This window comes from Oncorhynchus mykiss, chromosome 13, assembly GCF_057628025.1.
Source record: "Oncorhynchus mykiss isolate SJ-2025 chromosome 13, ASM5762802v1, whole genome shotgun sequence".
In the NCBI taxonomy this organism is placed as follows: Eukaryota; Metazoa; Chordata; class Actinopteri; order Salmoniformes; family Salmonidae; genus Oncorhynchus; species Oncorhynchus mykiss.
In genome coordinates, this window is record NC_143034.1 from 72560337 (window position 1) to 72583741 (window position 23405).

General features: G+C 44.7%; 1 protein-coding gene across 2 annotated transcripts; it reads right to left on the bottom strand.

The window, feature by feature from the left end:
* Positions 1–1997: 1997 nt before the first annotated feature.
* Positions 1998–22462, bottom strand: LOC149978999 (immunoglobulin lambda-1 light chain-like). 2 transcript variants are annotated; one of them, XM_090197517.1, is made up of 4 exons: positions 22337–22462; positions 21903–22235; positions 3444–3473; positions 1998–2576 (listed from the first exon to the last, which is right to left on the bottom strand). In XM_090197517.1, the coding sequence occupies exons 1-4, from the start codon at positions 22374–22376 to the stop codon at positions 2251–2253; spliced, it is 729 nt and encodes a 242-aa protein (XP_090053643.1). In that variant the 5' UTR covers positions 22377–22462; the 3' UTR covers positions 1998–2250. The 2 variants fall into 2 exon arrangements, with proteins under 2 accessions (XP_090053643.1, XP_090053642.1); XM_090197516.1 differs by lacking the exons at positions 21903–22235; positions 22337–22462 and adding exons at positions 5740–6072; positions 6166–6291.
* Positions 22463–23405: the final 943 nt, after the last annotated feature.

Below are 23405 nucleotides of genomic sequence, written 5' to 3' on the forward strand. Positions count from 1 at the left end.
GTTTTCTTCCGTTGAAGGAGAGGAGGACCAAAATGCAGCGTGGTTAGAGTTCAACACTACAAAATACAAAACAACAAATGTGAAAAACCGAAACAGTCTTATCTGGAGCATAGACACAAAGACAGAAGACAACCACCCACAAAATACCCAAAGAACATGGCTGCCTAAATATGATTCCCAACCTTCCTCTAATTGAGAACCAATCTAGGCAACCATAGACTTATATAAACACCTAGACTAGACACACCCCATAAACATACAAAACCCCATGGACCAGACAAAACACATAAATCGCCCATGTCACACCCTGACCTAACCAAAATAATAAAGAAAACAAAGAATACTAAGGCCAGGGCGTGACACGCCTTAGTTAGACTGATATAGTCTCTCTACTACTACACCCATCCACTAGTACTAGATGAAGGAGGGTACCTAAACCTTAGTTAGACAGATATAGTCTCTCAACTACTACACCCATCCACTAGTACTAGATGAAGGAGGGTACCTAAACCTTAGTTAGACAGATATAGTCTCTCTACAACACCCATCCACTAGTACTAGATGAAGGAGGGTCCCTAAACCTTAGTTAGACAGATATAGTCTCTCTACTACTACACCCATCCACTAGTACTAGATGAAGGAGGGTCCCTAAACCTTAGTTAGACAGATATAGTCTCTCTACTACTACACCCATCCACTAGTACTAGATGAAGGAGGGTACCTAAACCTTAGTTAGACAGATATAGTCTCTCTACAACACCCATCCACTAGTACTAGATGAAGGAGGGTACCTAAACCTTAGTTAGACAGATATAGTCTCTCTACTACTACACCCATCCACTAGTACTAGATGAAGGAGGGTACCTAAACCTTAGTTAGACAGATATAGTCTCTCTACAACACCCATCCACTAGTACTAGATGAAGGAGGGTACCTAAACCTTAGTTAGACAGATATAGTCTCTCTACTACTACACCCATCCACTAGTACTAGATGAAGGAGGGTACCTAAACCTTAGTTAGACTGATATAGTCTCTCTACTACACCCATCCACTAGTACTAGATGAAGGAGGGTCCCTAAAACCTTAGTTAGACAGATATAGTCTCTCCACAACACCCATCCACTAAGACCAGAGGAAGGAGGGTTCCTAAACCTTAGTTAGACTTATTTAGTCTCAACGACATCACTACACTCCTCTCTGAGGAAGGAGGGTCCCTAAACCTTAGTTAGACTGATTTAGTCTCAACTACATCACTACACTCCCCTCTGAACCAGACCAACACAGAACTGAGGAGAGATTTGTACTGACAACACAGATATTGTACACTAACTTTCAATAACGTTATCATTTGTGATTGATTTGAAACTGCGTGATGGATTTATTCTGGTAATTATTACAATGAAATACAACTATAATGAAATACAACAGTTTGAGCCACAAGGTAAAAGCATATTATAATATTTTAACTCTTCTCTTTCCCCCTGCTGGCAAAGATGTACGGAGAGAAAAGAGTCATGAGTCAAATGTTAACGTACATTATAGTAAGACGTAGGTTTATAACACTATTGAATATAAACTATGAATATTTTGAATTTATCATGCTGCTGTACTGTTGTTTAAATTCTTCATACAGTGAAAAGTACAAGCAAATATTGCCTAGGAAATAATCGAGTTTCCTTTTCAAATTAACTATTTTAAATAGATATGGAAGATTATTAAATAGGTACTTTCAGACTGTTCTTATAATACAATCATATCACACTAATGAAAGGTTCTCAATAATGTGAAGTTTTAATATAAACTAAACTTGTGGTCCATCTCTGGTTATTCATTAACATTACAGTAAACCTGCCCTACATCCTGGATATCTAGATCAACTATTTCTGGATCTGGACTAAAGTCAGAGAGCAGAATGCTCTATTTGAGATCAGTTAAACTCCCCCTCATGTAGAGCTGCTAACACTGATGTTCATCAACATGCTCTAATACAAACACTTGTTCTTTAGAATGTTCTTTATTGAATATCCACAATACAGCAAAGCTCTAACTATTCCTCTATTAATCATCTGCAAAACAACCCATTTCAAATATAACAAGTCTACTTATCATATAGCCTATGATATCAGTATGATTAGCTATTTATCTTTTATGGAACATAATGTAAATATGCAGGTGAAACTTGTAATGAATTAACAATAACTTGAAAAGTGATGTAGAAAATCAAATAGACATTACAATGGATCTCAGGCTACTCAGTGCTGCATTCAGACTTCTTGATGTCTTTCTCAGCGAACTTGGATCCCGCGGTGACTTTACACGAGAACACTTTGTCCTGGTTCCATTCTGACGTGTCAACGGTCAGACAGCTGCTGAGTTGAAACGTCTTGTCGGCTTGCGGCACCGGGCCACTCGTAGCGATGCCGCCGGTGACCGGATTCCCTCCAGCTGTCCAGCTGACATCTGCGTAGCCCATGGCCATCTGACTGGCCAGACACACCAGGGTGACTTTGCTGGACTTCAACTCATCGCTGGACGGAGGGAGGATGGTCAAGACAGGCGGAAGGAGGGTAGAGTCTGGACCAATGGAATGAGCAGAATAAATATTACACAAAATCATTTGATAAATTAGTAGAATGAAACGGGGTTGTGTGATTATACTGTAGAATAAAAAATACAACGTTTTCTCAAAGGCTACAAACAATTAACATGTTGGCCTCATAAATTAAAAGGCACTAAAACCACGTAATTCTATCGTTACGTTACTCACAAATCTCTGTTTCTACCTGGTCTTAGTTTTAAACTTTCTAAGTAACTCTCCATATGTGACTTTTCAGAGGTGAAGCAGATTTCTGTACAAGTGGATAATGAGTTCAGATCTCTAAGTTTAAACATAATCAAGTAGTCAGATGTGCTGAATGAGGGATACAATCAAACATATATCCTACTACTAGTCGCCCAGGAAACAGAGTTACCAACTGTAATGTCCTAGCCTGCAATGTAATGAATCATGTAGCAACATTATGTGTAACTACCATATACATGGTTTTATCATTATTTAATATAACGTGGGACCAATACCTTAAAGGTTGATACAACTTTATGTTGACTTCACATCCAAATCTACCTCCGAGTAAATAGATGATTATTGTATGAGACATTATAAAGGAGTATTGTTGTCAAGTGACAGCAGTAACCTACATGGTCAAATAGTCCATCATGTTTTTTAAGTTTAAATGTGAAATCAACAACTACAGATGTACTGTAGTCTATGAAGATGTCACATGGTGTTCATGACTCTTGATAATCAGTCCACAAAGTAGGTTATTTATACTAAATAAATATGAAAGAAGAATATAATGTTCAATATGTAACTCTATTAACTATTACGTATTACAAAAAACCTTGAATACAAAAATATAAGGTTAAATAAAGGGAACTCACCAGTAACAATGAGCTTGGTTCCTTGTCCGAATACCACAGTGATTCAGTTTGTTTACACAGCCGTACAATAACCTCCTCTCTCTCTACTGAGAGGACAGGAACTGAAACATCCCATTAAGACAGGGCTTCACTCTCTCTACTGAGAGGACAGAAACTGAAACATCCCATTAAGACAGAGCTTCACACAAGCTACTGAGAGGACAGCAACTGAAACATCCCATTAAGACAGGGCTTCACTCTCTCTACTGAGAGGACAGAAACTGAAACATCCCATTAAGACAGAGCTTCACACAAGCTACTGAGAGGACAGCAACTGAAACATCCCATTCAGACAGAGCTTCACTCTCTCTACTGAGAGGACAGTAACTGAAACATCCCATTCAGACAGAGCTTCACTCTCTCTACTGAGAGGACAGGAACTGAAACATCCCATTCAGACAGAGCTTCACTCTCTCTACTGAGAGGACAGTAACTGAAACATCCCATTCAGACAGAGCTTCACTCTCTCTACTGAGAGGACAGGAACTGAAACATCCCATTCAGACAGAGCTTCACTCTCTCTACTGAGAGGACAGTAACTGAAACATCCCATTCAGACAGAGCTTCACTCTCTCTACTGAGAGGACAGTAACTGAAACATCCCATCCAGACAGAGCTTCACTCTCTCTACAAACATCTCAGGCTTTTCTAGAGTTCCTCTCTATGAAGTAACAGTATAAAGTAGTAAAGCATCATATTCTGCTGTTTGTGTCTGGTCCTTTTGAATCCATCAGTTAGAGCACTATCCATATGATGCAGCATTGACCTGATGATGATGATATGATGATGATGGTGGTGATGATGATGATGATCACAACAAGAGAGACAAAATCAGTTTCCTTTCAGACAATGTCTTCTTATAATCTTGTTGACATGTAGGGATGGATGGTAGTTCTATATTCAGATCTCCCATTGTGACATGTATATATTGTTATAATAATCTCTGATCAACTTCAACTACTGTTTCTTAGAGTTCACCCCACTGCCACGCATGAATCAGAAGTGAGTGTATTTGGGGAGAAACATTTTGTCATGGTGTATATCACTGTGATACGTATTCCTTAACAGAGCTGTCCCAGGTCTTACAATAATACACTGTTGAGTTTGTCTCCTCCACATTGTTAATAATCAAACAGTAATCTGATTTACACTGATGATTAGATGTGAACTTAGGAGAGGAGAAACCAGAACCATATTCTACAGAACTCCAAACAGTGTGGTACCACCTTAATACGTACTGAGGAATTCCTCCTGGAACCTGTTTATACCAGCAAGCAGCACTATCCTGAACAGTCCCCAGGTTACAGTCCATAGTGTTCGTCTCTATTATCAACAGTCCCCAGGTTACAGTCCATAGTGGCCTTCTCTATTATCAACAGTCCCCAGGTTACAGTCCATAGTGTTCGTCTCTATTATCAACAGTCTCCAGGTTACAGTCCATAGTGTTCGTCTCTATTATCAACAGTCCCCAGGTTACAGTCCATAGTGTTCGTCTCTATTATCAACAGTCCCCAGGTTACAGTCCATAGTGTTCGTCTCTATTATCAACAGTCCCCAGGTTACAGTCCATAGTGGCCTTCTCTATTATCAACAGTCCCCAGGTTACAGTCCATAGTGTTCGTCTCTATTATCAACAGTCTCCAGGTTACAGTCCATAGTGTTCGTCTCTATTATCAACAGTCCCCAGGTTACAGTCCATAGTGTTCGTCTCTATTATCAACAGTCCCCAGGTTACAGTCCATAGTGTTCGTCTCTATTATCAACAGTCCCCAGGTTACAGTCCATAGTGTTTGTCTCTATTATCAACAGTCCCCAGGTTACAGTCCATAGTGTTCGTCTCTATTATCAACAGTCTCCAGGTTACAGTCCATAGTGTTCGTCTCTATAATCAGCAGTCCCCAGGTTACAGTCCATAGTGTTCGTCTCTATTATCAACAGTCTCTCCTCTGCTCACTGTTATTACAGACTGACTATCATGGAGGTTATCTGATACATGGAGTCTTCTGTTAGGACTGAACCTTCTGGAATATCACTTTATCATTCATGCTTTGTGACAACTAGGTGTAATTGTTAATGACAACATTCTAGTAAATGTGTGAAGGGTTTTGTGTAAAACACAAGCATGGAATGTTCTCCTACTGCAGACACACTGGTTCAGGATGACTTGACATTCAGTTAGTGTCTATATTCAGAACATCTGAAAGCAGAAGTGAGTGTATTTGGTGAGGAGGTTTTTGTCATGGTGTATATCACTGTGATACGATCTCTTTAACAGAGCTGTCCCAAGTCTGACAGTAATACACTGCTGAGTCTGTCTCCTCCACAGTGTTAATAATCAAACGATAATCTGATTCAGACTGATGATTAGATGTGAATTTAGGAGAGGAGAAACCAGAACCATATTTTACAGAGCTCCAACCAGTGTGGTACCACATTAACACGTACTGAGGGACTCCTCCTGGAACCTGTTTATACCAACGAGCAGCTCTATTCTCAACAGTCCCTAGGTTACAGTCCAGAGTGGCCGTCTCTCCTTTCCTCACCGTCACAACAGGAGGCTTCTGTGTCACCACAGTCACACCACTGACACCTGGGAAATAAGATGACATGTAGTAAAGAGAAACATACAGACTCATTATTGATAAACCAGGAAGTAAAACATCCAGGAAGTCAGACTCCTTACATGTTAGAGCAGTGATGAGAGTGCAGAGTGTCCCCAGCATGTTGTCAATGTGTGGTGTGAACGGCCCTTACTGTCCTGCTGAGAGATGAGCAGGGTTGGAGTGTGAGGAGAGAAGAGGCTGCAGGACCCACCTATAAGGAGACAGACAGGGAGGACCAGAGGGAGGGGCCTCTGCAGGTAACCTATGACCAAGCCAGGGAGTACCAGAGGGCCGGTCCTCTGCAGGTAACCAATCACCAGCGTCTATTATTGTTGATTGACATATCTAGGGGTTCACAGACTTCCAGTTATAATAAAAAAATATTATCCTGAACAAATATACAAACACAACATGCAACAATTTCAAATATTTTGCTGAGTTACAGTTCATGTAAGGAAATCAGTAAATATTAATCACCACATATCCTCTACCCTCCTCCATTATATAATCCATGATGTTTATATTAATCACCAGATATCCTCTACCCTCCTCCATTATATAATCCATGATGTTGATATTAATCACTACATATCCTCTACTCTCCTCCATTATATAATCCATGATGTTTATATTAATCACCAGATATCCTCTACCCTCCTCCATTATATAATCCATGATGTTTATATTAATCACTACATATCCTCTACCCTCCTCCATTATATAATCCATTATGTTTATATTTAATCATTCACCACAGAGGTCAGAGGTACAGTAGAACGATTATTTATTCAGGTGCTGTCAAAGCCATTAGCGCCTGGGAAAGCCATTATAGTGCAATACTTTTGACCAGAGCCCATTTGTCCTTTGTAGTGCCATGGTCAAAATTAGTGTGCTATAAAGGGAAAGGACCATTTGGGACTCAATCCCCCCCCCACCCCCCTCCCCCCCACACACATACCACATATCCAAATAACCTCTTAATTTACATGAAGCTATAAATAAGGTGGAGGGGAGGAGGGGAAGCAGGTGTGTCCTGGGGGAGAAAGGGAGCAACACATCTCTGCCTGTAGCTCAGTGTCAGATCTAGAACACGTCCCTGGTGAATGACTCTGATAACTAGAGATAGTAGACATGAAACCACCAGGTTTTTCTGGGGTGGGATGGAATGATGGCCCGTCGAGACTAGGTGGGACTGAAACCAGTGGTCTGACTGGCCCCAAACTGTGCCTGCTGTAAAGTTGGTCTCTCATGACTCATTATTGGTGGTCCTATGCTCCTCTGGTGGACGATCACAGAACTGCAGCCTCTATTCTGATCACTGATGCAGAATGTGTAGCAAACTGGAAAGGGAAAGGGGGGGGTACCTAGTCGGTTGTACAACTGAATGCATTCAACTGAAATGTGTCTTCCACATTTAACCCAACCCATCTGAATCAGAGAGATGCAGAGGGCTGTCTTAAATCGACAGCCACGTCTTCGGCAGCCGGGAAACAGTGGGTTAACTGCCTTGCTCGAGGGTAGAACGACAGATTTTTACCTTGCCAGCTCGTAGCAAGATGTCGCGCTACACTGAGTGCACAAAACATTAAGAACACCTTCCTAATATTGAGTTGAATCTTACAAGGTCATAGTTCTCATTCATGCTGAAATGATACTGAGTCCAACATCCAATGTTAATACTAGAGAACAGTTTAAACAATGTAATAATGACAGCTTCTAACTCTCTAAACATTGAGCTGTCATTCCTGCATCCTCAGTTAAAATTGAGGCCAGTGTTTTAGTCGAAATACCTGGATGCTTCTCTTTCTCTCAGCCTAAATTCTGTAACTTTCTCTCCCTCCTCAGTGTCTCCAAGGGTCCCTGGTTCCACATCCCTCCATCCTCCTCCATCTTGGTTTAATAGTTTCCAGATTCCACCTCATTCAGTGCTGTGAACAGTTCTGCCTACATTTCCATCATAATAACAACAGGCTCTTCAATGTAAGGCTACAGTCAACTGTTAGGTCATCTCTGGTTGGTCAGAATCCTTGTTATGATAATTAACCTGGTAAGGATTCTGGGCTCCTCTGTCTTGGTTCAATTTCAACAATAATTCTCCAGATTCACACTGGATTGTCGCCGGAGGAACCGGACCGTGGATTGTCGCCGGAGGAACCGGACCGTAGATTGTCGCCGGAGACTCCGGACTGGGAACCGTCGCCGGAGTCTCCAGAGTGGGAACCGTCGCCGGAGGCTCCGGACCTTGGATCGTCTCTGGAGGCTTTGGGCCATGGATGATCACTGGAGGCTTACGCGCCATGGATCATCACTGGAGGCTCCGGGCCATGGATCATCACTGGAGGCTTTGGGCCATGGATCTTAACTGGAGGCTCCGGGCCATGGATCATCACTGGAGGCTTTGGGCCATGGATCATCACTGGAGGCTTTGGGCCATGGATCTTAACTGGAGGCTCCGGGCCATGGATCATCACTGGAGGCTTTGGGCCATGGATCATCACTGGAGGCTTTGGGCCATGGATCTTAACTGGAGGCTCCGGGCCATGGATCATCACTGGAGGCTTTGGGCCATGGATCTTAACTGGAGGCTCCGGGCCATGGATCATCACTGGAGGCTTCGGGCCTTGGATCATCACTGGAGGCTTCGGGCCATGGAATATCACTGGAGGCTTACGGTTCATGGATCATCACTGGAGGCTCCGTGCCGTGGATCATCACTGGAGGCTTCGGGCCTTGGATCATCACTGGAGGCTTCGGGCCATGGAACATCACCGGAGGCTTTGGGCCATGGATCATCACTGGAGGCTTCGGGCTGCAGACCGTCGCCTGGAGGCTATAGACTGCCGACCGTCGCTGGAGGCCTGGTGCGTGGAGCTATCACAGGACGTACCGGGCTGGAGAGACGCACAGGAGGCCTGAAGAATGGAGCCGGCACAGGATATACTGGACCGTGGAGGTGCTCCGGAGGTCTGGAGCGTAGAGCTGTCCTGGACAAATGACCACCTTCGCACGGCAAGTGCGGGGAGCTGGCACAGGACACACTGGACTGTGAAGGCGCACTGGGGACACAGTGCGTAGAGCTGGCGCATGATATGCTGGACCCTGGATTGCGTACTGGAGACCAGGAGCGCTGAGCTGGCACAACCGTCCTGGACAGATACCCACTTTAGCACAACAAGTGTGGGGTTCTGGCACAGAACGCACCGGGCTGAGGAGGAACACTGGAGACACGGTGCTTAGAGCCAGAAAACATGGCACCTGAACGGTGACCTACTCCACACGGTGAGTACAGGGAGCTGGTTCTGGTTCCCACCTTGGCTCCGCCAACCACCCCGTGTGGCCCCCCCAAAAAAAACATTTTTTGGAGGCTGCCTCTTGTGCTTCCGTCGTGGCCGCGAACCCCAGGTGGCGTTGTTGTTGCTCCCTCGCTGCTTCCGTCTGCTCCCATGTAGGTGATCCTTTCCGGCCAGGATTTCCTCCCAAGTCCAGGATCCCTTCCCGTCCAGTATATCCTCCCACGTCAAGGATTCTGCTCCTTCTGGGCACGGTGCTTGGTCCTGGGGTGGTGGGATCTTCTGTCACGATCGCTGGAATAAACGGACCAAGGCGCAGCGTACTTAGAGTTCCACATGTTTAATAAATATGAAACTCACCAAAAACAATAAAGAAGAACAACAAAACGTGACGTTCTGGGCTGCTCACAGGCAGCTACACAAAAACAAGATCCCACAAAAAACCCAGTGGGAAAAGGCTGCCTAAATATGATGCTGCCCCCTATCCCGAAATGCTGCCCCCTATCCCGAAGAAGTTAAAGGTTTATACAACTTTATGTAGACTTCAAATTAAATTCCACCACTGACTAAATAGATTATTATTGTTTGAGACATTATAAATGAGTAGTGTTGTCAAGTGACAGCAGTAACCTACATGGTCAAATAGTGCAATACATTTTAAAAGTTGAACCTCTCTAGGGTACGTGAGATGTTAGCGTACCACCTCTTCAACAGCCAGTGAAAGTGCAGGGCGCCAAATTCAAAACAACAGAAATCCCATAATTAAAATTCCTCAAACATAAAAAGATACACTTGTTGTAAATCCAGCCACAGTGTACGATTTCAAAAAAGCTTTACGATGAAAGCAAACCAAACGATTATGTTAGGTGAGTGCCTATTCTCAGAATAACACAGCCATTTTTCCAGCCAAAGAGAGGATTCACAAAAAGCAGAAATATAGATAAAATGAATCACTAACCTTTGATGATCTTCATCAGATGACACTCATAGGACTTCATGTTACACAATACCTGTATGTCTTGTTCGGTAAAGTTCATATTTATATCCAAAAATCTGTGTTTACTTTGACGCCTCACGTTCAGAAGTGACAAAACATCCTTTGATTTTGCAGAGAGCCACATCAATTTACAGGAATACTCATAATAAACATTGCTAAAAGATACAACAGTTATGCATGGAATTTTAGATGCACTTCTCCTTAATGCAACCGCTGTGTCAGATTTCTAAAAAGCTTTACGGAAAAAGCAAACCATGCAATAATCTGAGTCGGCGCTAAGAGCCCAATCAAAGCACAAATATAGCCGCCATATTATGCAGTCAACAGAAGTCAGAAGTAACAATATAAACATTCACTTACCTTTGATGATCTTCATCATAATGCACTCCCAGGAATCCCAGTTCCACAATAAATGTTTGTTTTGTTCGATAATGTCCATCATTTATGTCCAAATTCCTCCTTGTTGTTCTAGCGTTCAGTACACTTTCCAAACTGCAGCGGAAAGTACGGACAAAAAGTTTAAAAAGTTATATTACAGTCCGTAAAAACATGACAAACGAAGTACTAAATCAATCTTTTGGATGTTTTTAACATAATTCTTCAATAATGTTCCAACTGGAGTATTCCTGTGTCTTCAGAATTGCGATGGAACAGAGCTCGCTCTCACGTGAACGCGCATGGTCAGAGCATGTTCAGGTCATGACAGACCTGACTCAATCCTCTCTCCTTCGGCCCCACTAAACAGTAGAGGCATCAGACAAGGTTCTAACGACTGTTGACATCTAGTGGAAGCCTTAGGAAGTGCAACATTACCAATATCCCACTGTATCTTCAATAGGAGCTGAGTTGAAAATCGACCAACCTCAGATTTCTCACTTCCTGGTTGGATTTTTTTCTCAAGTTTTTGCCTGCCTGATGAGTTCTGTTATACTCACAGACATCATTCAAATAGTTTTAGAAACTTCAGAGTGTTTTCAATCCAAATCTACGAATGATATGCATATTCCAGCTTTTATGGATTTGTAGCAGGTCGTTTACTCTGGGCATGTTTTACAAGAAACCCTTGAAAACAAAAATATAATGTTCAAATAAAGGGAACTCACCAGTTACAATGAGCTAGGTTCCTTGTCCCGAATCAAATCAAAGTTTCAAATCAAATCAAAGTATATTTGTCACATGCGCCGAATACAACAGGTAACCAATGGTACAGTGCCTTGCGAAAGTATTCGGCCCCCTTGAACTTTGCGACCTTTTGCCACATTTCAGGCTTCAAACATAAAGATATAAAACTGTATTTTTTTGTGAAGAATCACCAACAAGTGGGACACAATCATGAAGTGGAACGACATTTATTGGATATTTCAAACTTTTTTAACAAATCAAAAACTGAAAAATTGGGCGTGCAAAATTATTCAGCCCCTTTACTTTCAGTGCAGCAAACTCTCTCCAGAAGTTCAGTGAGGATCTCTGAATGATCCAATATTGACCTAAATGACTAATGATGATAAATACAATCCACCTGTGTGTAATCAAGTCTCCGTATAAATGCACCTGCACTGTGATAGTCTCAGAGGTCCGTCAAAAGCGCAGAGAGCATCATGAAGAACAAGGAACACACCAGGCAGGTCCGAGATACTGTTGTGAAGAAGTTTAAAGCCGGATTTGGATACAAAAAGATTTCCCAAGCTTTAAACATCCCAAGGAGCACTGTGCAAGCGATAATATTGAAATGGAAGGAGTATCAGACCAATGCAAATCTACCAAGACCTGGCCGTCCCTCTAAACTTTCAGCTCATACAAGGAGAAGACTGATCAGAGATGCAGCCAAGAGGCCCATGATCACTCTGGATGAACTGCAGAGATCTACAGCTGAGGTGGGAGACTCTGTCCATAGGACAACAATCAGTCGTTTATTGCACAAATCTGGCCTTTATGGAAGAGTGGCAAGAAGAAAGCCATTTCTTAAAGATATCCATAAAAAGTGTTGTTTAAAGTTTGCCACAAGCCACCTGGGAGACACACCAAACATGTGGAAGAAGGTGCTCTGGTCAGATGAAACCAAAATTGAACTTTTTGGCAACAATGCAAGACGTTATGTTTGGCGTAAAAGCAACACAGCTGAACACACCATCCCCACTGTCAAACATGGTGGTGGCAGCATCATGGTTTGGGCCTGCTTTTCTTCAGCAGGGACAGGGAAGATGGTTAAAATTGATGGGAAGATGGATGGAGCCAAATACAGGACCATTCTGGAAGAAAACCTGATGGAGTCTGCAAAAGACCTGAGACTGGGACGGAGATTTGTCTTCCAACAAGACAATGATCCAAAACATAAAGCAAAATCTACAATGGAATGGTTCAAAAATAAACATATCCAGGTGTTAGAATGGCCAAGTCAAAGTCCAGACCTGAATCCAATCGAGAATCTGTGGAAAGAACTGAAAACTGCTGTTCACAAATGCTCTCCATCCAACCTCGAGCTGTTTTGCAAGGAGGAATGGGAAAAAATGTCAGTCTCTCGATGTGCAAAACTGATAGAGACATACCCCAAGCGACTTACAGCTGTAATCGCAGCAAAAGGTGGCGCTACAAAGTATTAACTTAAGGGGGCTGAATAATTTTGCACGCCCAATTTTTCAGTTTTTGATTTGTTAAAAAAGTTTGAAATATCCAATAAATGTCGTTCCACTTCATGATTGTGTCCCACTTGTTGTTGATTCTTCACAAAAAAATACAGTTTTATATCTTTATGTTTGAAGCCTGAAATGTGGCAAAAGGTCGCAAAGTTCAAGGGGGCCGAATACTTTCGCAAGGCACTGTATGTGTGTGTGTGTGTGTGTGTGTGTGTGTGTGTGTGTGTGTAGGTAAGTAAAGAAATAAAACAACAGTAAAAAGGCATTTGAAAAAAGAGTAGCAAGGTTATATACAGACACCTGTTAGTCAGGCTTATTGAGGTAGTATGTACATGAATATATAGTTAAAGTGACTATGCTTATGAGATTAACAGAGAGTAGGAGCAGCGTAAAAGAGGGGTTGGCAGGTGGTGGGACACAATGCAAATAGTCCGGGTAACCATTTGGTTACCTGTTCAGGAGTCGTATGGCTTGCCTCCCTTTGCTTCCCTTTGTAGTCTGTGATAGTTTGCAAGCCCTGCCACATAAGACGAGCGTCGAAGCCAGAGTAGTATGATTCAATCTTAGTCCTGTATTGACGCTTTGCCTGTTTGATGGTTGACGGCATAGCGGGATTTCTTGTAAGCTTATTAGAGTCCCGCACCTTGAAAGCGGCAGCTCTACCCTTTAGCTCAGTGCGAATGTTGCCTGAAATCCATGGCTTCTGTTTGAGGTATGTACGTACCACGGTGATTCAGTGTGTATACACGGCCGTACAAAAACCTCCTCACGTTCACTACTGAGGAGACGGAACTGAAACATCCCATTCAGACAGAGCTTCACTCTCACTACTGAGAGGACAGTAACTGAAACATCCCATTTAGACAGAGCTTCACTCTCTCTACTGAGAGGGCAGCAACTGAAACATCCCATTCAGACAGGGCTTCCCTCTCACTACTGAGAGGACAGGAACTGAACCATCCCATTCAGACAGAGCTTCACTCTCTCTACTGAGAGGACAGGAACTGAACCATCCCCATTCAGACAGAGCTTCACTCTCTCTACTGAGAGGACAAGAACTGAAACATCACATTCAGGAAGAGCCTCACTCTCTCTACTGGGAGGACAGGAACTGAAACATCCCATCCAGACAGAGCTTCACTCTCTACTGAGAGGACATGTACTGAAACATCCCATTCAGACAGAGCTTCACTCTCTCTACTGAGAGGACAGGTACTGAAACATCCCATTCAGACAGAGCTTCACTCTCTCTACTGAGAGGACAGGAACTGAAACATCCCATTCAGACAGAGCCTCACTCTCTCTACTGAGAGGACAGGAACTGAAACATCCCATCCAGACAGAGCTTCACTCTCTCTACTGAGAGGACAGGAACTGAAACATCCCATTCAGACAGAGCTTCACTCTCTCTACTGGGAGGACAGGAACTGAAACATCCCATCCAGACAGAGCTTCACTCTCTCTACTGAGAGGACAGGAACTGAAACATCCCATTCAGACAGAGCTTCACTCTCTCTACAAACATCTCAGGCTTTTCTAGAGTTCCTGTCATGTCTTGTCATATTATGTCTTGTTCCTGTTCTTTCTCTTCACTCTGTCTCCCTCTGCTGGTCGTATTAGGTTACCTTCTTTTTCTCTCCTCCTCCAGCTGTTCCTCATCTCCTCTAACTACCTCGTTCACCCTTTTCCCACCTGTTCCCTTTTTCCCTCTGATTAGGTCTCTATTTCTCTCTCTGTTCCTGCTTCTTTCTTTGTCAGATTCTCGTTTGAGTTTCTCATGCCAGAAACAAACTATCGTCTCGTTTGCTTCACCCTTGTCCTGTCCCGTCCTGTCGGAATCCGCCTGGCAAGTGCATCCTGTACTCAGCTAACTGTCTTGTCGTTTGTACTGTGTCCAGTTCATCTGATGCTACGTGAGATCAGGTACCACTTTTCCTCTACGACCCGCGCCTACCCAGAGAGACCTGCAGCCTGTCGCCGCTAACCCAGCTATTCTCCTCTGCTGCTAAGAAGGGGACTCTTGTAATTATCAGAAGGACTTTTCGTTTCATTTGTCGCCCTCTCTGCGGGTCGTCTATTTTTCCATTATCTACATCTGAAGAGGATCTATGTCTTCCCTGTGTTTACATTAAAAGACTCTGTTTTTGTTAAACCGCTTTTGGGTCCTCACTCAAGTGCATAACAGAAGAATCTGACCAAGATGGACCCAGCGACTCCGGATCCTTTCCACTCAGCCGTCGAGATCCAGGGAGCGATGCTAGGCAGACACGAGGAGGAATTGTCTGCTGCTCGACATGCCGTTGAGACCCTGGCCGCCCAAGTCTCTGACCTCACAAGACAGATTCACCATCTCCGCCTCGATCCACCGGCCACTTCCAGGGCTTCCGAATCTCCGGAGCCCAGAATCAATAACCCGCCGTGTTACTCTGGGGAGCCCACTGAATGCCGCTCGTTCCTCACTCAGTGTGATGTTGTGTTTTCTCTCCAGCCCAACACTTACTCCAGGAGCACAGCTCGTATCGCCTACGTCATATCTCTCCTTACTGGACGGGCTCGTGAGTGGGGCACGGCAATCTGGGAGGCGAGGGCTGAGTGTACTAACCAGTATCAGGACTTTAAGGAGGAGATGATACGGGTTTTTGACCGTTCTGTTTTTGGGGAGGAAGCTTCCAGGGCCCTGTCTTCCCTATGTCAAGGTAATCGATCCATAACAGATTACTCTATTGAGTTTCGCACTCTTGCTGCCTCCAGTGACTGGAACGAGCCGGCGTTGCTCGCCCGTTTTCTGGAGGGTCTCCGCGCGGAGGTTAAGGATGAGATTCTCTCCCGGGAGGTTCCTTCCAGCGTGGATTCCTTGATTGAACTCGCTATTCGCATAGAGCGACGGTTTGATCTTCGTCGCCGAGCTCGTGGAAAGGAGCTTGCGTTCTCCGTTGCCCCCCTCTCCGCATCACTACCATCTTCCTCCGCCGGCTCGGGTTCTGAGCCTATGCAGCTGGGGGGTATCCGCATCTCGGCTAAGGAGAAGGAACGGAGAATCACCAACCGCCTCTGTCTCTATTGCGGTTCCGCTGGTCATTTTGTCACTTCATGCCCAGTAAAAGCCAGAGCTCATCAGTAAGAGGAGGGCTACTGGTGAGCGCTACAACTCTGGTCTCTCCTTCAAGATCCTGCACTACCTTTTTGGTCCATCTCCGCTGGACCGGTTCGGCAGCTTCCTGCAGTGCCTTGATAGACTCTGGGGCGGAGGGCTGTTTTATGGACGAGACCTGGGCTCGGGAACATGACATTCCTCTCAGACAGTTAAGGGATCCCACGGCCTTGTTCGCTTTGGATGGTAGTTCTCTCCCCAGGATTCAGCGTGAAACGCTACCTTTAACCCTCACTGTCTCTGGTAATCATAGCGAAACCATTTATTTTTTAATTTTTCGTTCACCTTTTACACCTGTTGTTTTGGGCCATCCCTGGCTAGTTCGTCATAATCCTTCTATTAATTGGTCTAGTAATTCTATCCTCTCCTGGAACGTCTCTTGTCATGTGAAATGTTTAATGTCTGCTATCCCTCCTGTTTCCTCTGTCTCTTCTTCACATGAGGAGCCTGGTGATTTGACGGGGGTGCCGGAGGAGTATCACGATCTGCGCACGGTGTTCAGTCGGTCCAGGGCCACCTCTCTTCCTCCGCACCGGTCGTATGATAGTAGTATTGATCTCCTTCCGGGAACCACTCCCCCCGGGGTAGACTATACTCTCTGTCGGCTCCCGAACGTAAGGCTCTCAAATATTATTTGTCTGTAGCTCTCGACGCCGGTACCATAGTCCCCTCCTCCTCTCCCGCCGGAGCGGGGGTTTTTTTTGTTCAGAAGAAGGACGGGTCCCTGCGCCCCTGCATAGATTATTGAGGGCTGAATGACATAACAGTTAAGAATCGTTATCCGCTCCCTCTTATGTCTTCAGCCTTCGAGATCCTGCAGGGAGCCAGGTTTTTCACTAAGTTGGACCTTCGTAACGCTTACCATCTCGTGCGCATCAGGGAGGGGGACGAGTGGAAAACGGCGTTTAACACTCCGTTAGGGCACTTTGAATACCGGGTTCTTCCTTTCGGCCTCGTAAACGCTCCAGCTGTCTTTCAGGCATTAGTAAATGACGTCCTGAGAGACATGCTGAACATCTTTGTTTTCGTTTACATTGACGATATCCTGATTTTTTCACCGTCACTCCAGATTCATGTTCAGCACGTTCGACGCGTCCTCCAGCGCCTTTTAGAGAATTGTCTTTATGTGAAGGCTGAGAAGTGCCCTTTTCATGCCTCCTCCGTCACATTTCTCGGTTCTGTTATTTCCGCTGAAGGCATTAAGATGGATCCCGCTAAGGTCCAAGCTGTCAATAATTGGCCCGTTCCTAAATCACGCGTTGAGCTGCAGCGCTTTCTCGGCTTCGCGAATTTCTATCGTCGTTTCATCTGTAATTTCGGTCAGGTGGCAGCTCCACTCACAGCCCTTACTTCTGTCAAGACGTGCTTTAAGTGGTCCGTTTCCGCCCAGGGAGCTTTTGATCTTCTCAAGAATCGTTTTACATCCGCACCTATCCTTGTTACACCTGACATCTCTAGACAGTTCGTTGTCGAGGTTGACGCGTCAGAGGTGGGCGTGGGAGCCATTCTTTCTCAGCGCTCCCTCTCTGACAACAAGGTCCACCCTTGCGCGTATTTTTCTCATCGCCTGTCGCCGTCGGAACGTAACTATGATGTGGGAAACCGCGAACTGCTCGCCATCCGCTTACCCCTAGGTGAATGGCGACAGTGGTTGGAGGGGGCGACCGTTCCTTTTGTCATTTGGACTGACCATAGGAACCTTGAGTACATCCGTTCTGCCAAACGACTTAATGCGCGTCAGGCTCGTTGGGCTCTGTTTTTCGCTCGTTTCGAGTTCGTAATTTCTTATCGTCCGGGCTCTAAGAACACCAAGCCTGATGCTTTATCTCGTCTCTTCAGTTCTTCAGTAGTCTCCACCGACCCCGAGGGGATTCTCCCTGAGGGGCGTGTTGTCGGGGTGACTGTCTGGGGAATTGAGAGGCAGGTAAAGCGAGCACTCACTCACACTCCGTCGCCGCGCGCTTGCCCTAGGAACCTTCTTTTCGTTCCCGTTCCTACTCGTCTGGCCGTTCTTCAGTGGGCTCACTCTGCCAAGTTAGCCGGCCACCGGCGTTCGGGGTACGCTTGCTTCCATTCGTCAGCGTTTTTTGGTGGCCCACTCGGGAACGTGACACGCGTCGTTTCGTGGCTGCTTGTTCGGTCTGCGCGCAGACTAAGTCCGGGAACTCCCCTCCTGCCGGCTGTCTCAGACCGCTTCCCATTCCCTCTCGACCGTGGTCTCACATCGCCTTAGATTTTATCACCGGACTGCCTTCGTCAGCGGGGAAGACAGTTATTCTTACGGTTGTCGATAGGTTCTCTAAGGCGGCTCATTTTATTCCCCTCGCTAAGCTCCCTTCTGCTAAAGAAACGGCACAAATCATCATCGAGAATGTTTTCAGGATTCATGGCCTTCCGTCAGACGTCGTTTCGGACAGGGGCCCGCAGTTCACGTCTCAATTTTGGAGGGAGTTTTGCCGTTTGATTGGGGCTTCCGTCAGTCTCTCGTCCGGCTTCCACCCTCAGTCTAACGGTCAAGCCGAACGGGCCAATCAGACTGTTGGTCGCATCTTACGCAGCCTTTCTTTTCGTAACCCTGCGTCTTGGTCAGAACAGCTCCCCTGGGCAGAATACGCCCACAACTCGCTTCCTTCGTCTGCGACCGGTCTATCTCCTTTTCAGAGTAGCCTCGGGTACCAACCTCCGCTGTTCTCGTCTCAGCTCGCCGAGTCCTGCGTCCCCTCCGCTCAGGCTTTTGTCCAACGTTGTGAGCGCACCTGGAAGGGGGTCAGGTCTGCACTTTGCCGTTATAGGGCGCATACTGTGAGAGCCGCTAATAAACGTAGAACTAAGAGTCCTAGATATTGTCGCGGTCAGAGAGTATGGCTCTCCACTCAAAACCTTCCCCTTAAGACAGCTTCTCGCAAGTTGACCCCGCGGTTCATTGGTCCGTTCCGTATTTCTCAGATCATTAATCCTGTCGCGGTGCGACTTCTTCTCCCGCGATATCTTCGTCGCGTCCACCCGGTCATCCATGTCTCTTGTGTTAAGCCCGTTCTTCGCGCCCCCGCTCGTCCCCCCCCCCCCTCCCCATCCTTGTCGAGGGCGCACCTATCTACAGGGTCCGTAAGATTTTGGACATGCGTCCTCGGGGCCGTGGTCATCAGTTCCTAGTGGATTGGGAGGGGTACGGTCCTGAGGAAAGGAGTTGGGTTCCCTCTCGGGACGTGCTGGACCGTTCGCTGATCGATGATTTCCTCCGTTGCCGCCAGGTTTCCTCCTCGAGTGCGCCAGGGGGCGCTCGTTGAGTGGGGGGTACTGTCATGTCTTGTCATGTTATGTCTTGTTCCTGTTCTTTCTCTTCACTCTGTCTCCCTCTGCTGGTCGTATTAGGTTACCTTCTCTTTCTCTCCTCCTCCAGCTGTTCCTCATCTCCTCTAACTACCTCGTTCACCCTTTTCCCACCTGTTCCCTTTTTCCCTCTGATTAGGTCTCTATTTCTCTCTCTGTTCCTGCTTCTTTCTTTGTCAGATTCTCGTTTGAGTTTCTCATGCCAGAAACAAACTATCGTCTCGTTTGCTTCACCCTTGTCCTGTCCCGTCCTGTCGGAATCCGCCTGGCAAGTGCATCCTGTACTCAGCTAACTGTCTTGTCGTTTGTACTGTGTCCAGTTCATCTGATGCTACGTGAGATCAGGTACCACTTTTCCTCTACGACCCGCGCCTACCCAGAGAGACCTGCAGCCTGTCGCCGCTAACCCAGCTATTCTCCTCTGCTGCTAAGAAGGGGACTATTTTGTAATTATCAGAAGGACTTTTTGTTTCATTTGTCGCCCTCTCTGTGGGTTGTCTATTTTCCATTATCTACATCTGAAGAGGATCTATGTCTTCCCTGTGTTTACATTAAAAGACTCTGTTTTTGTTAAACCGCTTTTGGGTCCTCACTCAAGTGCATAACAATTCCTCTCTGTGAAGTAACAGTATATAGTAAAGCATCATATTCTGCTGTTTGTGTCTGGTCCTTTTGAATCCATCTGTTAAAGCTCTATCCATATGATGCAGTATTGACCTGATGGTGGTGATGATGATGATGATATGATGATGATGATCACAACAAGAGAGACAAAATCAGTTTCCTTTCAGACAATGTCTTCTTATAATCTTTTTGACATGTGGTAATGGATGGTTCCTCCATTTCCAGATCTCCCATTGTGTCTTGTATATAATGTTATAATAATCACTGATCAACTGATGTTTCTTAGAGTTCACCCCTCTGCCACGCATGAAGCAGAAGTGAGTGTATTTGGGGAGGAGGTTTTTGTCATAGTGTATATGACTGTGATAGGAGAGTCATTTTGAGTCTGACAGTAATACACTGATGAGTTTGTCTCCTCCACATTGTTAATAATAAAAAAAAAAATCTGATTTAGACTGATGATTAGATGTGAATTTAGGAGAGGAGAAACCAGAACCATATTCTACAGATCTCCAACCAGTGTGGTACCACATTAACACATACTGAGGGACTCCTCCTGGAACCTGTTAATACCAACCAGTAATATTATCAACTGTCCCCAGGTTACAGTCCATAGTGGCCGTCTCTCCTTTCCTCACTGTCACAACAGGAGGCTTCTGTGTCACCACAGTCACACCACTGACACCTGGGAAATAAGAAGATGACATGTAGTAAAGAGAAACATACAGACTCATTATTAATAAACCAGGAAGTAAAACATCCAGGAAGTCAGACTCCTTACATGTTAGAGCAGTGATGAGAGTGCAGAGTGTCCCCAGCATGTTGTCAGTGTATGGTGTCAACGGCCCTTACTGTCCAGCTGAGAGATGAGCAGGGTTGGAGTGTGAGGAGAGGAGAGGCTGCAGGACCCACCTATAAGGAGACAGACAGGGAGGAACATAGGGAGGGGTCTCTATATCTCAGCCTATCAGCTTCTGAGAGGATGGACTTCTGATCAATTTAAATTACTGTAACTACTCAACTCTCAAAATATCTATATATTTAATATTGGACCAACAAAAACCATATGGGATCAATTTGGTTACACTGAAAAGAGCAGTATTTAGTTTCATGTGAGTTATGTTGGTAAGTTATGTTGGTAAGTTATGTTGGTAAGTTGTGTTGGTAAGTTTGTTGTTGGTAAGTTATGTTGGTAAGTTATGTTGGTAAGTTGTGTTGGTAAGTTTGTTGTTGGTAAGTTATGTTGGTAAGTTATGTTGGTAAGTTGTGTTGGTAAGTTTGTTGTTGGTAAGTTGTGTTGGTAAGTTTGTTGTTGGTAAGTTGTGTTGGTAAGTTTGTTGTTGGTAAGTTATGTTGGTAAGTTTCCTTAAAATTAGCATGTCATAATATGTATAATAATAACATAATGATAATAATATCTGGACCTGATGGTGGGGTTCTGAACTAACAGTACATCACTAAATGCCTGTTGATGTAATATGTCTCTACTGTAAACCAGGGGACTGACTATCATGGAGGTTATCTGATACATGGAGTCTTCTGTTAGGACTGAACCTTCTGGAATATCACTTTATCATTCGTGCTTTGTGACAACTAGGTGTAATTGTTAATGACAACATTCTACTAAATGTGTGAAGGGTTTTGTGTAAACACAAGCATGGAATGTTCTCCTCCTGCAGACACACTGGTTCAGGATGACTTGACATTCAGTTAGTGTCTATATTCAGAACATCTGAAAGCAGAAGTGAGTGTATTTGGTGAGGAGGTTTTTGTCATGGTGTATATCACTGTGATACGTGCACTTTAACAGAGTTGTCCCATGTCTGACAGTAATACACTGCTGAGTCTGCCTCCTCCACATTACTGATTATAAACTGATAATCCTTATCAGACTTGGCTTTAGATGTGAAACGATCAGAGGAGAAACCAGATCCATATTCATCAGGAGAGCCATCAGAACGGTGAAACCTTAACACATACTGAGGAGCTCCTCCTGGAACCTGTTTATACCAGATTACATAATAACCTTCATATTTGGTAATGTCACAGTGAAAAGTAGCAGTCCCCTTTGTACTGACAGTCAGTACTGAAGGTGTCTGTGTCACTGCTTTCTGGCAACTGACATCTGTGGGAATGAAATACAATTTAAGACATTTAATCAAACATGAATTAACAACTTCTAATGGCTTTCTTTGATTCATGTTGAACATATAGTAAATTCCTTACATGTTAGAGCAGTGATGAGAGTGCAGAGTGTCCCCAGCATGTTGTCAGTGTGTGGTGTGAATGGCCCTTACTGTCCAGCTGAGAGATGAGCAGGGTTGGAGTGTGAGGAGAGGAGAGGCTGCAGGACCCACCTATAAGGAGACAGACAGGGAGGATCAGGGGGAGGGTTCTCTAGAGTTAACCAATCACCAAGCCACGGATAACTAGAGGGAGGGGCCTCTGCAATCAACCTACCACCAGCTACTCTCATTGTTGATTGTTATTATTATTTTTCACTGTAATTTTTCTGAATGATCAAAGTAACCAGAATATATGAGAGACTAGTATGATCATTGTTCTACATGAGATCCTGTCTTCTTCACTGACTCATATTCTACCTCCATCAATCATATCTGTAGTTTAATATCCTATACTAGTTCTGCACAAGACCAACATAATGATGAGGTATCTAATCTCCTACCTCCATCAAACCATGTCTGTAGTTTAATATCCTATACTAGTTCTGCACAGGACCAACATAATGATGAGGTATCTAATCTCCTACCTCCATCAAACCATGTCTGTAGTTTAATATCCTACACTAGTTCTGCACAAGACCAACACAATGATGAGGTATCTAATCTCCTACCTCCATCAAACCATGTCTGTAGTTTATTATCCTATACTAGTTCTACACAAGACCAACATAATGACGAGGTACTTAGGATGTCTCCCTATTCCCCTTATAGTGCACTACTGTTGACCAGAACCTAATGGGCCTTTGTCAAAAGTAGTGCACTATAAAGGGAATATAGTGCCATTTGGGAAACATTTTCAGTTTCAGTCCACTCCTCTGGTCACCTGCAGACCCCCCCACCACCCCCTCCCCCCACACAGTTCTGAGAGGAGATAAAACAACCCCTTAATTTACATGAGGCTATAAATAAGGAGAGGAGGGGAAGCAGGTGTGTCCTGGGGGAGAAAGGGAGCAACACATTATTATATTAACTCAGTGTCAGATCTAGAACACGTCCCTGGTGAATGACTCTGATAACTAGAGATAGTAGATATGAAACCACCAGCTGGTCTT